Source organism: Peromyscus maniculatus, chromosome 14, assembly GCF_049852395.1.
Source record: "Peromyscus maniculatus bairdii isolate BWxNUB_F1_BW_parent chromosome 14, HU_Pman_BW_mat_3.1, whole genome shotgun sequence".
Taxonomy (NCBI): domain Eukaryota; kingdom Metazoa; phylum Chordata; class Mammalia; order Rodentia; family Cricetidae; genus Peromyscus; species Peromyscus maniculatus.
In genome coordinates, this window is record NC_134865.1 from 1,636,822 (window position 1) to 1,654,042 (window position 17,221).

At 43.8% G+C, this 17,221-nt stretch overlaps 1 protein-coding gene across 1 annotated transcript; it reads right to left on the reverse strand.

Moving 5' to 3' along the window:
- Positions 1-12,630: 12,630 nt before the first annotated feature.
- Positions 12,631-16,591, reverse strand: Arf6 (ARF GTPase 6). Its single transcript, XM_076550563.1, has 2 exons — positions 16,443-16,591; positions 12,631-16,343 (listed from the first exon to the last, which is right to left on the reverse strand). Exon 2 carries the CDS (start codon positions 15,836-15,838, stop codon positions 15,311-15,313), a length of 528 nt encoding a protein of 175 aa, XP_076406678.1. The 5' UTR covers positions 15,839-16,343; positions 16,443-16,591; the 3' UTR covers positions 12,631-15,310.
- Positions 16,592-17,221: the final 630 nt, after the last annotated feature.

The following is a 17,221-nucleotide window of genomic DNA, read 5'->3' on the forward strand; positions in this document are numbered from 1 at the left end:
ATGGACTGAATGTGTCCATCAAAGTGCTGACTAAATAGTTGAGTTTACACCCATAGAACAGTGCTACCATCAACTTTGGTCAGAGAAGCTCCTTTTTGCAGTGGGGAGCAGTCAGCTTCAAAGACTCAGACTTATGGAAAACTCAGCCGTAAGTGGAAAGTCTGCATCATCCTCCCCAAGGCTCAGGGAACACAGAACATGGAAGATGGGGTGGCTAGAATGTGAGAGCCAGAGGAAGAAGTGAAGCAGAGTAAGATGATGTCCCCTGAACACGACATCTCCATTGCATTCTTGACCTGTGCAAGACTAGATCTATCAGCATGCTGTCAGGGAGGTGGGGGACTTAAGCCCCGACCCAGGACCTAAGGCTACATAAAGTTAGCTGGGGGAGGGGCTCACAAGGTACCACCTTTAGCTGCCCGTCTATAGGCACTAAATGGTCCCCGAGGAAGAGGAGACATTTTCTTCAGCGATGGAGCCTCTGTAGGACGCCCATGCTCCTATAAATACTCCCTCGCCCAGGAGTCAGGAAGCAACCCTAAGGAAACCCACCGGGTCATCAAATAAATAAAGATTTGGAAGTGGAAGAGGACAAGGGTCAGCAGAAGGAGGAAGGGAACAAGAGAGGGCATTGGAGGTGAATATCATAAAAGAACATTATACGTATGTTTGACATGCCGTTCATAATGCCATGCAATAATGCCGTTTATGAGATGCCATTCAAATGCCATGCAATAATGAAATTCATTAGTCTGTATAATCAACATATACTAATAAAAAATAAAGTTTAAAAAGTAGGTCTTTCACCTTCTACAGTAAGCAATGTGACTCTAACCAGTCATTAAAATGCAGGAAAATAATATATGTTCAACAGGATAGCTATGAGATGACTCAGGTGTTCCTTGCTGGGCAAGCCTGAGATCCTGAGATCAGTCTTCCCATTCACACACTAGAGAAGCTGGAGAGGTGGCTCAGTGGTTAAGATCCCGCAGAGGGCCCACATTCGGTTCCCATATGGTGGCTCACAGCCATCTGTAATGCCAGTGTCCCGGGGTCAGAAGCCCCCTTCTGACTTCTGCAGGCATGCACACAGTGCCCAGACATATATGTGCAGGCAAAGCACTCACACTCGTTCAAACATTTTTTGTAGTTAGACTGCCTGCACTCTCCCCAGCCTCCACCCTTTGGAAGATCTATGCTCTTATTAAGTGGCCCGCAGAGTTTATCCAGCTATTTGTGACTTGGTGAATATTCATTCTTGGAAGGTTGTAAGATCAAAAGAAGGAGCATTCCTATCTCTGTTACTCCGGAGATAATAGAGGGAAAGCTCGCATCTAAAGCTGGCGGTGACGTCGGAGAGCTTGTTTGGGCGCTGTCTCCTGACGCAGCCGCTCTTTCCCCAGGAAAATGATGTTGGCAGGAACCTTCCCACAGAAACTCCACGCTGTGCAGTGACTCAGATGACCACACAAAAGCATTTAAACCTCCCGGGGGCCTTTCAGGCTCCCCCCTGACACTCCTTCCTTTTAGTCAAAGAACTACTGGCTATTCATTTTGTGCGGTTTGAAGAAATAACACCATCACGATTCTTTTCATGCTTTGGGGGTGGAGGGTGAACACCTAAAGCAGGGGGATTGCCCTGAGTTCAAGGTTACCCTGGGCTACACAGTTCTTACCATACCAAAAAGGGCTGCACAGCAAGACTGTCGAAAAGAATACATCCCGGTCACAAAAGGTTGAAGCTTTCTCATGTAACCGCACCAGCGTTTAGCTTGAGATGCACAGCTGTGTGCCCACCTTTACTCACAGGCCTGATCATCTGTCGGATTTCAGGGTTTTTTTAATGCTAGGCATATACTCAATGGTAAAATGCTTGCCTAGTGAGCAGGAAGCCCTGGGTTCAATTCCCAGGAACACACACACACACACACACACACACATACACACACACACATTGTGTTCATTTCAGTTGTGAGCTTAGAGTGCCTAAGAAATAATTTATGGCTCAGGGGGGAAAAATACCAGCAGTGTACCAAAAAGAAATACGATGTATCAGTAGCTACCAGTGTTGCAGGTTTAACCTGTTAAATGAGTCATCAGTTACTAACCTCAAAAAGGAAAAAAAAAAAAAAAAACCTTGTTTGGAAAGCAGCTTAAGAATCACTACGGGTTACCTACAGCTAAATATATACACAGAGACAATGATTTGTCGCTTATGCTTTCAATTCCTACATTTTTTTCAACAGGAAGCATATATCTACTACTTTTAGTATCTCTGTATTTTTACTAAAATTTCTTGAGAGAATAGATGAATCCTGGCGTTAGAAGACTTCTAAACAAAGATGAATTCTGGATCCATTGATAGTGAGCAGGATTTCTCAGATGATTCTCCACCGAGCTCTCAAGTCAACGCACTGGAAGACAGCTCTGGTTCACAGCCACTTAGTCATTTCCTTAGATGATTCAGCCTGTGGCTAACGTGTCCAAGAGTGGGGTAGACCTGAGACTTGAGGGTTCCTTTCTCCGTGGTACCATCTGGTTACCTCTTAAATAAACTAAGTCTTCCTACAAGCCTTTGTATGCTTTTTGAAATTGAAGTCCGGTTACATAATTCAACTGAGAGTGGGTCAAATTCAGAATATGTTCCACAGATTTTTCTAAGAGATATCTTAAATTTTTAGAGATTTTTTTTTTCACCTTTTAAAAATAGTCATTTTTTTTCCTTGACACAAAGATGATTTCATTAAAAAGTGTGGTTTTCCTCTATCCTACACAAACCTTTGAAAGTTAAATCTGAACTTTGTTTTATTTTTTCCCATGCATTCTTAACTATTATACACCACAAATGTTGAATTCCTTATGAATATGTTTATGAGTATACTTAATGAAAAATCTGATGGAAGAAGGAAAATGAACAGACAAGAACATGACTCTGCATGCCTGTGACTTCTGGCCAAACGCACAGCAGAGAAAGAAGAGTACATCTGGCCGCCTCCAAGCAGACAAGACAAAGCCATAAAGGGGTCTGAAATCAGGTGTTTCAATGCTGCTGCTGAAAAAGAGCAACTTTGGGCCCAGAGAGATGGCTCAGTGGGTAAAATCGAAACTGGTTCAAGGAAGCTAACAAAAGGCCTTCAACCCCTGGGCCCCATGTGTTGGGGAATATTATTTTAAGGTGTGTGACTTTTGTTTATGTTCATTTGTTTAACTCTGTGAAGCTGTGTTACTTTGCCTGTCTAAAACACTTGATGGTCTAATAAAGAACTGAACGGTCAATATCAAGGCAGGAGAAAGGATAGGCAGGGCTGCAGGCAGAAGATATAGAAGTAGAAATCTGGGAAGGAAGAAGGAGCCAGAGAAGGAGGAGGACATCAGGGCCAGCCACCCAGCTGCACAGCAAGCCACAGAGTAAGAAATAATGAAAGGTATACAGAAATAGAGAAACATAAAAGTCCAAAGGCAAAAGCTAGACAGGATAATCTAAGTAAAGCTGGCTAGCAACAAGCCAAGCTAAGGCCAGACATTTATAATTAAGAATAAGCCTCGGGGTTGGGGATTTAGCTCAGTGGTAGAGCGCTTGCCTAGCAAGTGCAAGGCCCTGGGTTCGGCTCGGCAGCGGCGGTGGTGGCGCACGCCTTTAATCCCAGCATTCGGGAGGCAGAGGCAGGCGGATATCTATGAGTTCGAGGCCAACCTGGGCTACAGAGTGAGTTCCAGGAAAGGTGCAAAGCTACACAGAGAAACCCTGTCTTGAAAAAAAAAAAAAAAAAAAAGAGTAAGCCTCTGTGTATGGTTTATTTGTGGTTGGCCCTCACAAAGAGCAAAAACAAACAACACTCATGTAAAAGCTGGACACAGTGGAAGATGGGAGGCAGAGATAAGAGAATCTTCTGGGAGCTAAAGGGGCGGCTATCCTGGAGTATGCAGTACAGCTGCAGAAAATAAGGACCCTGCCTCAGTTGCTCTCTGACCTTCACACATGCAAATGACACACATGAACTCATACTCATCTTATACACACAAATACACATAAATAAATACTTTAAAAAATGGTCTTGTAGACCTGATCAAAAGCCTATTGCTGGGCCCAGGACGAGGAAACTCTGAGTGTTTTGTGACATGGGCATATCAAACTGCCCTCTAAATGTTTAGCTTGGACACGTAGACCAGTGCTGCTCCCAAACTTGGTTAGGGAAGCTTATTTGCCATGGGCAGCAGTTAGCGAGGAGACTCATAAGTGGTCAAAATGCTAGAAATCAGTGACTGTTGGGTGCATGTCCCTAAAAGGGATGTTTATATCCCACACTCCCTTCAAGGCTCAGAGAACATTGTAGAAGAGGATCAGAGAAGGCGAGAGCCAGAGACATGGAGAGGAGCGCTGTGAAGCGCTGACTTCTGGACACGATGTGGCCATTGCTCTCGAGAACTCACAGAGGCTGTGGAGACTTGCACAAGACCCACATGGTTGACATTCTAGCACCAACAGGAGAGGGGCTCATGAGACTCCACCCTTAGCTGAGGAACTATTGGCGACTGATGGCTGCTGGGGAGGCGTCATTTTTCTTGGGGGTGTGGCCACCAGTAGATTGCCCCATGCTCCACTGATGGCCCTCCATCCATGAATATGCAGGCATCACTAATTGGACTCAGTGGTTATTTAAAAGAAGAACAGGACATGAAGAAATAACATGAAGATCATTTAAAAGAAGAAAAGTAAGTGGAGGAAGTCTTAAGGGAGTCTGGGTGGAATGGGAGGGGAGATTTGTGTTTGATATGATCAAGACACATTGTACACATATATGAAACTACAGGATAAAAAAAAAGTTTAAAGAGCAATTTGTCATGCAAACAAACAAATCCCTTGATCAATGCTATAGAGAAGTAAGCACCACTCACTCTCACAACAGAGATCTGTAACTGTCTCTGTGAGTTCGAGGCCAGCCTGGTCTACAGAGCGAGGTCCAGGATAGGCTCCAAAGCTACACAGAGAAACCCTGCTTGAAAAAACCAAGAAACCAAACAAAACAGAGATCCGTAACTGTTTGTTCTCTTGCCCCTCACCATTCTCTCCCCTCAAACCTTTCCTCCTCAGCCAGCCTCACTGGTATGTGTTCCACAGACATAAACAGCAATGTCTGGTAATTAACACTGCCAGCTCCCTCCCTCATATACTTCAGCTAAGTCCCTGCCCCTCCACAATGTCTCCAGGAGCTCACACAGACACCTGTAACGTGGACTGACAGATCTGATGCATTGCAGCCATGGTTTCTTACTAGACTTGATATGTCAATCATACACATACCTGCAGTTTGTGAGAAGCCTTCCATTCTAAAGGCTACTGCTTAGGAGTCAACAAGACTTAAGTCTAAGTAGAGTCTGTCACTTAAGCTGTGTTATCAGGAAAAAATGGCTTAAATTTTTGTGCATTTAGTCCCTTATCTATAAAATGGGAGATAACACCCCCTCCTTTGGTCTGTCCAGAAGGTTATATTTAAAGCCCACAGCATACTGACAAGCACATAGTAATTACTCAACAGCTACTATTATTTAACTATATGCTCCATTTTCTGATCCTGGAGATGGGGATGAAATATTCCACCATTCAGAACTGAGGCCAACAAAGGGTTAAACTTCAGTTTTTAAATCTTAAGAGAAGCCTCACCAAGGGGCTGGAGAGACGGCTCAGCAGCTCAGAACACTTGTTGCTCTTGCAAAAGACCTGGGTTCAATTCTTAGCACCTACATGGTGGCTCACGACCACCTGTAATTGCAGTTCTAAGTCCTCAGAAATTCCCTTCTGACTTCCTTGTACACCAGACACACATGTAGTATACATGTATACGTGTAGGCAAGACATTCATACACATGAAATAACTCCAAGATATTTTTCTAAAAGAAGAGAAGCTTCATATAAAACGTAAGAGAAAGAGGGGCAAGTGTGCTGTTACACAACTTTAACCCCATTGTCCTGTTTGGAAGGCAGAGGCAGGAGATTCTCTGTGAGTTCCAAGACAACCTGGTCTACATATCTATCTAATCTCAGTCAAGCTAGGGCTACAGAGTGAGACCCTGTCTCAACAGACACAGACACATACACACACAGACACACAGACACAGACACACACATACACACACACACCATACGCACGTAAGTAGAATTTTTTTTTTTTATTGAGACAGGGTTTCTTTGTGTAGCCTTGGCTGTCCTGGAACTGACTCTGTAGACCACCAGGCTGGCCTTGAACTCACAGAAATCCGCCTGTTTCTGCCTCCTGAGTGCTGAGATTAAAGGCATGCGCCACCACTGCCCAGCTAGTAGAACAGATTTTTTTTTAATTGGTAATTTTATATTAGTTAAGAGATTAAGTTAAACCAGGAGGTGGTAGAACTCTGGAGGTGGAGGTAGAGGCAGGCGGCCAGGATATACAGAGAAACCCTGCCTTGAAAGAGAGAGAGAGAGAGAAAAGACAGAGAGATTAAGTCAATCAGCATGATTAACTTTCATATTGCACTACCTGAATGATAAACACATAGAAAATTAGAGTCTAGTGTTAACTAGTAGTCACTGCTGTGATTTGCTGTCTTAGTCTCAGGCTGCCAACCTGTAACTTATTTTGTACATTTTTGGAGGATATCACAGTTTGCATGTATAATTGCTGTGGGACTAGAATTACTTAGGTGTGGCCACCACAAAACACTCCAGGAGACCTAAACAATGCAAAAGCAAAAATAAAACAATTGAAAAGGACAAGGAATAAAGGCAACATTTTTTAAATGGTTTCTCCTAATTTTCCCTTACCTCAAAGAAACTATGACAAACTCATGTTCCTCATCTTCTACTCCACCCAAACTGCCAATTCCTACAATACTTTTAAGAAAAAAAATCGCTTGAGAATTCAAGGGCCCTGGCGTATTAAAGTGCCTCTGTGACTTGCACCCACATGTCCTCTCTAGCTACCACTCCCCAGCGTCTTCAGCTTTTTGGAATATTTCTGCTAGTAGCTTACCACCCCACCCCACCCCCACCCCCGCCTTATCTTGCACTGCAAACTAGCCTCTAACTATGTCACTAACAAAATCATCTTAGGAAAGTCCCAGTCATTTCTAAACGGTTCCTACTGGGACTGCTGAGATCGCTCAGCAGGTGAATGTGCTTGTGCCTGAAGAACTAACTGAGTTTGATTCCTGGGACCCACATGGTGGGAGGGAGGGAACTGACTTCCAAAAGTTGTTCTTTGACCTTGCGTGTGCTCTGGACCCATGTACACAAAATACAATGTAATACAAAACTCTAAAGGAGCCACATAGAATATAGAAATGAACACCTGCAGGTACATTTTGATAAATTCTTATCTATAAAAACGAGCAGTGGATGTATTTTGGCTCACAGGCCATCATCTGTGGTCTTGAAAATTCATCACGCCTGAATTTTCTCAACTTGAACACTCTAATCCCTATAAACGTTTAAGAATGGAATTTAGAAACTGGGAGGTGGTGTGGCACATGCCTTTGATCCCAGCACTCCATTGTTGTGGGTTTGTGGCCAGCCTGGTGTACAGTGAGTTCCAGGACAGCCAAAGCTAGAATCACCTTAAAAAAATTTTTTTTTTCATGTTCAGTATGTATGTCTCCTCTGTATGTGTGTGCATGTGAGTGCAGGTGCCCACAGAGCCCAGAAGTGTGGGATTTCCCGGAGCTACAGGCAGTTATAAGCCACACAATATGGCTGCTGGGAACCAAACCCAGGTCCTCTGGAAGTATATGTATTTCCCATAACCACTGGGCCATCTCTGGTCCAAGAAATAATCTCATCTTACGGAAGGCAGGCACTGTCCTGCACGTTAGCCACTAGCTACTTGGAACTTCTGTGCCGGGGGGATGTGGATAGTTCACATTGAGACACGCTTTAAATGTCAGATAATACATCTAGATCATGAAGATTTTGTATAAAAAGGCTGTTAATAATTTCTTTTTTTGTTATTTATTCATTCATTTCATGGTGCTGGGGATGGAACCCAGGGCCTCATAAATACGAGATAAGAATTCCTTCTCTGGGCTGTCTTGGGGCATTGTTTTCATTTATACAAAAATCTTCAGGACCCCAATCAGACTTCCTTTGCACAGTGTGAGTCCTGGGGGTCTCACAAGGCTTGATGACAGGCACTTCTACCCACTGGGCGATCCCACTAGCATTTTTATATTTTGTTGTTTTTTTTTCCTGCAGGCTTTGGGTAGCTCTGGCTGTCCCGGAACTGGCTCTGTAGCCCAGGCTAGCCTTTAACCCAGAGATCTGCCTGCCTCTGCCTCCTGAGTGCTGGGATTAAAGGCCCGAGTCACCACGCTGGCTTAACAGCACTTTTATTTGTTTCATGAAACAGTCTTGGTTGGATTAGAACTTGTAGCAGTCCTGGTTTAGACTCCCACGTGTTAGGATTGCAGTGTGAGCCACTACATGGGACTCAGCATCTGACTTTTACAGAAGCCTAAGCTGTTTCTGGTATCATTCTACAGGGACTCAAAACGACCAATTGGAAAATTATGGGAAACTATTCAAAGCAAACAAGTTTTTAAACAAAATACTAAAAAATATTAAAAGTAATAATAACTGTCATCTAGTCACATTCATAGTAAGGGACAGACCACCTGAATCTAAAACCTCAGTCTAGAGATTAACATGAACCTCTCTATGCCCATTTTTTCAACTAGAAAATGGGAGCCTGTCTCCCAAGACTGTTGGGAGGCTACTCAGAATTTATATGTATACATGCCTAGAACAATGTCAGACAGACATGCGGCAGACATTCAGCAAATGTGATTATTTCAATGCTTCTTAACATTCCATCTCTTTAAGTCCATCTGCAACCTAGACCTATTCACAAACTTTTTCTCAATGCTGGGGATCAAACCCAGGACCTTGCCCATGCTAGGCAAGCAAGTACCCTTGCCCTGCTAGGGAGTTGTATCCCCAGCTGATTATCATATTGTAATAAACTCAAAGATCTAAATCCTGCTTCTATAACCAAAATATTTGGTTGTTTTCCTCTCATGTGCTGTGATCTTCTTCCTCAGTCTATTCAGCTATTATAGAAAACTTCTTGCTCATCAATAATGAGTTTCACATAGCCTATAAACTACAAGTTTTTCACTTTTTAAAAGTTCACTTATGGGGGCCAGCAAAATAGTTCAGCTGGAAAAGGCCCATGGCACCAAAGCTGAGGACCTGAGTTTTATCCTTGGGTCCCACAAAGTGGAAGGAGGGAACCGACTCACAAGTCTTCCCCTGACATACAGGCCTGGGCACTCATGTACCCACACATACATATAATGAAATAAATGTGATTTAAAGTGCTAAGTGCTCATTTCTAAATGTCCTTCACAGAACTTACTTCCAGCTAGGTGTGATAATTTATATCCACAACCCAGCCCTCGGGTGGCTGAAGCAGGAGGACTATTGAGGGCAAGGCCAGCCTGGGCAACACTATGTGAGACTCTCCCTGTCTGAAAAGCAAAAAACCCACCTTACTTCCATAATTCCTCTTAACTACACTTGTTTAGTTCCCACATCCTGTTATATTAGTATAGGACAACTTTCCAGGCAAGAGAAATTCACATGTGGAATCAATTATTTTTCCTAGTTTATATGAAACAGGGTAATACTGGAGGAAACAAAATATATTAGTTGCTATGTCAATAAAACTTTTCCTCTTGCAAAGTTCCATAATATAAAAAAATAGAATTCAGAACTGATTACAGTAATGCCACGGGAAAAAAAGGCCACAATTGAATGATGTTATCTGAGCCTATTCCAAACTAATCTAGGCTATCTAAAGGGAAGTGTGCTTTTAACAGAGAAACACATTTTAATCCAAAGATTAGACCACCATAAAAATAAACATCTTAAATAATTCACAAATTTTTCAAGAAATGGAACTGAAAACCCCTGGTTTCACATATTTACATGTAGAAAAAAACGTCAATAAAGCAGGCTTTATTGATGTACACTTGTAATCTCAACACTTGGGAGGCAGAGACAAGAGGGTCACTATAAATCTGAGGTCTATCTGAGCTACACAGTAAGAGCCTGTATCAAAAAACAAACACACCAACCAACAGAACCACAAAACCTCCAAGGTTAGCCTGGAATCCCAGAAGTTACATAGAAATGTGGTCAATTATATAAGCACTGTTTCTCAAAATCTTGATTCAAATTTGATTAACAATAGTCTTTGAAAATGTTGGCTTTAGAGATGGAGTCCCCATTTCCCATAAGGGGCCACATGGTAAATATGCATTTTCAGGTCATATACTGTACCTGTGTCAGTCACACTGTTTCTCACACAATCTTTTTCCTCCAGTGATATGGATCAAACCCAGGGCCTTGCACACATACGCCAGGGGAGTCCTCTACTACCGAGCTACATCCCCAGCCCAGTTTCCTATAATCTTTAACACTCCTTTGAAAACACTATTCTTAGCACCACCTCTGTAAAAACAGGCCACAGCTAGACTTGCCCTTGCTCCTGTCTCCCAGTCCAGCTGTTACACTGTATCTTTTTGTTATAGTACCAACTGCACTGTTTTTCTCCTTCAACCGTTTGTCCAACGTAACCTTGGTGAAGCCTTCTGAACGTCCTTCCATTCCCTTTTATGTAACATACTGTGCAAGTGTCACCAGTATTTATACTTACCATCTGATCTTTGTTCTCCACCCACCGCCCCTGTATGTCCACGAAGGCAGACATTTGTTGTTTTGTACTTTACAGAAACAGTTCCAGGAATATTAGGTTCTCAATAAATCAATCTACCCTCAAACTTATACAACAGATACCACAGAGGAAGTGTGTACTCTATGAAATAATCCAACATGTTAAAAAAAAATGCTCAAGGACAAAATTGACAAGTAATTGAAAGTTGTTCAAGTAGCCATAAGACATTTTAAATAACGGGAGGGTTTTAAAAGTTAAAGCATTTTTTCTAGATATGCCTGAGTCAAGATTACAAAATCAAAACTAATCTGGATTACATATTAAAACTAAATCAAAATTAAAAACTTTAAATACTTCTTACCATCCCACAAAGTGAGCTTGTTCTTAGTCTAATTCTCTTGAAGCATACCATTACTTTAGCTAATATAATAAACAAATTTCAATTATGATTCCTAAGTCCCTCTACAGACCAGTTCTACTTTCTTTGATCTTATCCACAAGTGCTCCCTGCCAGTTCAACTAGTTCGGCAGCTTTAAAGTTTGGCAAAGTAGTAAGTTACTTTTTTTTTTTTGGTTTTTTTTGCAGCTCCTTCTTATAATATTTCAATAATATAAACTTCTGGATATTATCACTTCTATAGTCCACAAGCAAAATATATATATTAAATATATGTATATATATATATAAATATATATTAAACAAGCAAAATGCTAGACTATTGACAGCTAGGCTTCAAATATTATGTTGATTAGTCTGATATAAAAAACATTTTAAATTGCTACATATTGTTTTACAAATATAATTATTATGTCTAAGACTTATCTGACAACAAGTTGTGTATACACACACACACACACACACACACACACACACACAGAATGAGAATGAATAACTGGAATGTGGTCAAGTATCACTATTCAGACTAAGGTGGCTCAATCTCTGTTTAAAGCATTACAAACTATTAGAAAATATTTTCTACTGTTAACACTGAGAAACTGACCCTGGACATCTCAGTAAGTCACAGTAATGGATATAATAGTGAAGTTTCAAGATGAGCCTTATTGGCTGGTTAGTTAAAATGGTCTCATGTAGAGCAGGCTGACCTCAAACTTCTCCTCCTCCTGCCTCCAGTTCCCGAGTGCTGGGATTACAGGTGTGCACTAACAAACCCAGCCTTAATGTGTGATCTAAATCATACTATGTATCACATCAAGACAGTATAGAATCAAACTACAAAAAACTTGACGGATTAGTATAAGGAATGCTTACAAGAATATTTAAATTATTTTAAATTATTCATCCACAATTTTATCTTTTACATGACTATAATTCTGTCCTTATTATTAAACAAGCAACTTGGAACTCAAAATTTTAAAATTCAACTCTACTATTAAAGAGTAAGACAACCAAAAAAGGACTCTGCAAAGCAATCAATTCCTTACTTACACAATTTTTTAATTTCAAAATGCTAGGACTGTAATTTGAAAAATGCAGGATAGACTCCTGAGGTAGAGATGGTAGCACATGCTTGTAACCCCAACTACTTCAGGAGGATGAAACAAGGATCACAAGTTCAAAGTCCACCTGAGCAACTAAGCAAGTCCCTATCTCAAATAAAAACCAAAGCAAAAGGGTCAAGGATCCAGCCAGCAGGTGGTGGAGCCCTTGCCCTGTCTTCACAAGGGGAGGGGAGACAAATTCAACTGTTCCAACACTCTCCGTTGTCACAAAACACAGCTTGGTGAAATTAAAACAGCCTTAAACAGCCACTATTTAAGGGGGGAAAATTCTTTTTTTTTTAATCTTTTATGAAAGTCAGGTGAGTCTCAAATTCTCTTTTTACCATATATCCCTGGAGAGTAACATGGCCCAAGATACCAACACATCCCACTTATCTACTCCAAGTAACGTAACGTGAGAAACTGCACTGTGTAATTCCTTTATTTTCTGCATGTCAGTGCTCAGCAACACTACAACCATAAAGAACAATTCCAAGGACTGCACTTTTTAGCTGGGGGAGGGGGATCACAGTCTACAGACTCATTTACTTATATTAGACAAGATTAACCTCATTCAAAACTTACTGCAAGTTTATAAATTCACACAAGTACAGAAATTGATGCAATTAGACAAAATCTTTAGGACCTTATTTTTTTTTAATTCTTCCATTATAACTTTTTCTGCAGGCTCTAATTTCCTGCTTCGTAATCACCAATGTTATGGTTCAATTATAAACCTTTTATATATACTCTTAAAGAAATGTAAGTGAAAACTACAGTTTCTTTCCAAAAGGTTTAGGGTTTTTCAAATTTCAAGTTTCCCCCCTCCCACCTTTTCAGACATTTCAAATAAACTAAAAATAACCCATCTCACCTGCAACATTCAGTAATAGCAATCACTTGTATAAAATTTTAACTATGCCCCCAGTTATTTTAAGACACACACAAAAAAATGGCTGTCTACCAATCTGTCTGTCACAAGTTAGAATACTACATTTAAGAATCAACATGAGGGTTTCAAGTTTCCTCCAGTTTAGGCATTTATACCTTTGTGCTTATTTTGTTTCAGGATGTTACTATAGCATTGATATTCGTATAACCATATTTATGTACCTTAAAATGCAATCATTTAAAACACTAAGAATTACATTTATGCTGGAGCTTTGGGAATTTTAAAAAGCAACTGTGTTCTTAAATGTGAATCAGCCTCATTTCTAGAGATATTTTTATTAATGTGAAGATGAGAACTTTAGGCTTGAGTTGCATCTTGAATTCAAAAATCCCTCTGCACCAATAGGGGCCTACAACATAGCACCTTTTCTCATCTGCTTTAAGTTAGTTTTACTTACAGTTCATTTTTGTATAGCCTTCTGTTTCTCATACATCTTTGGTAAAAAGCTCCATTATACAATATGGCCAAAACATGAAGGACCAATACTGTCCAACTATACCATGATATCCGGCTTGATTTTAATTTTCAGACACCCTCATAAGCAAAACACTCCACCTTTTCCTGTATACTGCCCTTGCAGTCTACATTTCTGAAATTCCCTAAGTTTAATTCCTTGAGGATCACTACATTAATCCTTAAGGCTACATAAGAACCAGATGCTGCTTCACAATTCTGAATCAACATTAACATTTGGTTCAATATATTACCATAGTGGTCTCAATCTAGTAACTGGTCCTAACCAGCTCATCTTGTTAAGATCTGGGTATCACCAGTGAGCACAATGCTTACCCTTAAAGAAGAATAAATTTACATTCATTGTCATCTGTAGGTTCTCCCTCTGCCTCCTCCTCCCCTTTAACTGCCCCTCCAGTCTGCTTCATTCATTCGGCACATTTCCTTCCTTAAAGGAGATACTGTAGACTGAACCAACAGGATAGCTATTTGCATGAGTTACTCCTACAATCAAGCAAAACTAAATACCTTCTTTTAAATAAACCATCTTTTCCAGTGTTTTAATTCATGGAGATGTAGATCACTCATTAAAAAAAAAAGTCATATATCTTCAGTTTAATCAGTTGCTGTAATGTGAAAACAGGAATGTGTATTTTTTTTCCCAGCTAGGTAAAAGGTGCATATAATTTGACTTTCTGAATATTTTATTAGTGAACAAAGTAAATGTTTAGTAATTTTAAAGCTACTGGTCTTAAGATATTTGAAACAAGGTAACATATTCCAATTTTGCCTGAAAGTCACTTAAAATATCTACAAATATTTCATCTGCGTGTGGCATACACCATTATTGCTCCATTTTCTGGAAAGAGTCTATTTTTAAAGGTAAGACGAGGAGGGAGACAGCAAAGTTCCCAACTTTGCAGTGTAAAAGACCTGCGCCCTGGTACAGGTTACAGTTGTTTTCCGCAGCCTAAGTTAGCTGCGGGCGGGGAACTGGAGTTTTACTCCTGCTCACGCACGTTAATAGCTGACACTCCAAGGGATTTCTTACATTACCTGTTTAACACACTGATGTGCAACTGGAACATTACACTGGTATTACTCATTACTTTGCCACTGTGGGCTAAGTTAACCATACTGGTCTTGGATATAAAAGGTCACATTTGAAATTGCTAAAGTTAGCGCTAACAAGGAAGGGGGGGAAGGCCTTAAACATAAAAGACAAACGGCAGTTTGATTAAGCAATAATTTTCAGTTTACTAGATGAAACAGACTTGCAACACAGTCTGCATGAATGCAAAATAAGCCATCTACAGCAAGTGATAAGAAACTGGGCAAAAAGGAAAAAAAGCATACATGGGAAAAAAAGATTCTCTCAAATAGAAAAATCAAACCATTATTATAAAGGATTTTACCAAGAGCTGCTATTACCCCACCCCGTTTGCTGGAAGTCACAAGAGCATCTAGCACTGTATTCGTGTCAAATATCAGATCAGAGCATCCTAACGCAAAGCAAAAAAAAAAAAAAAAAAAAAAGGAAACAAAGAAAATCCCAACCCCACTAAACGGTAGAACTGTAACTCCAGAGTTCAGATTCAAAAAAGAAAGTGGCAATTCAAAGAGGTTGATGACGGTGGCGATAATCCTATGAATGGGTCTTTGATTTCTCTCTTTCCGGGGGATGGGTGGAGGATGCCCATTAGGATTTGTAGTTAGAGGTTAACCATGTGAGCCCCTCATAGAGTCCGTCCCCAGAGGTGGCACAGGAAGGCTGCACATACCAGTTCCTGTCCCGAATCCGGGTCAGGCCCAGTTTCTCCTGGATCTCATGGGGTTTCATGGCATCGGGCAGGTCCTGCTTGTTGGCGAAGATGAGGATTATGGCGTCCCTCATCTCCCGGTCATTGATAATGCGGTGCAGCTCCTGGCGGGCCTCGTCGATGCGGTCGCGGTCGGCGCAGTCCACCACGAAGATCAGACCCTGGGTCCCGGTGTAGTAATGCCGCCAGAGCGGCCGGATCTTGTCCTGGCCGCCCACATCCCACACGTTGAACTTGACGTTTTTGTAAGTCACCGTCTCCACGTTGAAACCCACCGTGGGAATGGTGGTCACCGACTGGCCCAGCTTCAACTTGTACAGGATCGTGGTCTTGCCGGCCGCGTCCAGGCCCAGCATGAGGATCCGCATTTCCTTGTTCCCGAAGATCTTGGATAGCACCTTCCCCATCGCGTCGGAGGAGCCGGGGCCGGGGGCATTCAGGTGTCCCGGGTCCCCTCTTGCCTACACCACCGCCGCCGCCGCCGCCGGGGATCGAAACGAAGCCGCCCCGCCGCGAGGACGCCCAGCGGCCTGCGCGAAGCTGCCTGCTAGAGGGGCAGGGGGCCCGGCCTGCGCTCGCTCACTCACTCGGGCATCGCCCGCCGCCCGGGCCCTGCGTCTGCGCCGGGAGAAGCCGCCGCCCTGCTGAGCGAGGCGAGGCGCGGCCGGCCCGGAACTGCCCTTCCCCCCCGCGGGCGCCGCCGCCGCTCGAGCGCCGCCGCCGCCGCCAGCACCTCCGCCGCCTCGGCACGCGGCGGGTCAACGGCGGCCCTGCGAGCCCCGGGACTCGGCCTCCCGACCGACCGACCGACCCTCGGCCACCCGACGAGGAGCGAGCGAGCGGGCGGGCGGGCGCGCGCGCGATCGACTCCGCGCCCCGTCAGGTCATGGATCCTCGCGGGAACTCCGCCGCCTGCAGGGACACAGAGAAGGGAAGAAGGGAGTTAACCGCCGGGACCGCCGCGAGGGTTCGCGGGGGGCCGGCGCGGGCCCGCCCGGCGGGATCGGTTACCTCCAGCCGCCGCCCCAAAGCGCGGGTTCCCCTCCGGCCTCCACCACCTCCTCCTCCTCCTCCCAGCTCTGCCGCCGCCGCCGCCGCTGCCGGAAAAGGCGCCGAGGAAACCGCCTCACTTCCCCTCCCGACCGCGCGCCTGCGCAGCTCGGGCCGCCCCGTTCGGAAGAGCGCGACCTCTGGAAGGAGAGTGGCCCGCGCGCCCGACGTCACGGGCGCCACGCGCCGGCGGGGGCGGGGCCACGGCGGGGGGCGGGGCCACGGCGGCTCGCAGGGCTCGCGGAGGGAGGCGCGCCTCTCGCGCGGAAGCCGCGGGCGCGGGGCTGGCGGCGCGCCCACCTGTCGCTCTCCGAGGGTCTCCCCCCCCCTCTCCGGGGTGGGCTTTGCCGGGCCCCCCCCCCAAGACCGACGCCCCCACCCAGGCTTGCCAGGCTTGGTCCCAGACTACCAGCGCGGGGCGCCTCTTCCCCAGCGCCTGGGTCTCCTTTTTTTACCCCGACTTCCTCCGGTTTCCTGGAAGACACGTGGGAGGTCGGTGTGCCGTGGAATCGGCCAGGCTCCAAGTAGCCCGCACTTTTTCTAGTCGCGGGTTCGCCCCTAAGCCCTCCTTTTTGAACGTTTAAACTCTTAAGTCTCGTGAGAACCACCCACGTTTCTTATGGAAAAGAGGATCGGGGCGGGCGAGATGGCTCTGCCGCCCAGAGTGAGCGCCCGCGCCCCATCCCCAGAACCCATATAGGGAAAGGAGAAAAACAACTCCCTTAAGTTGACCTCTGGGC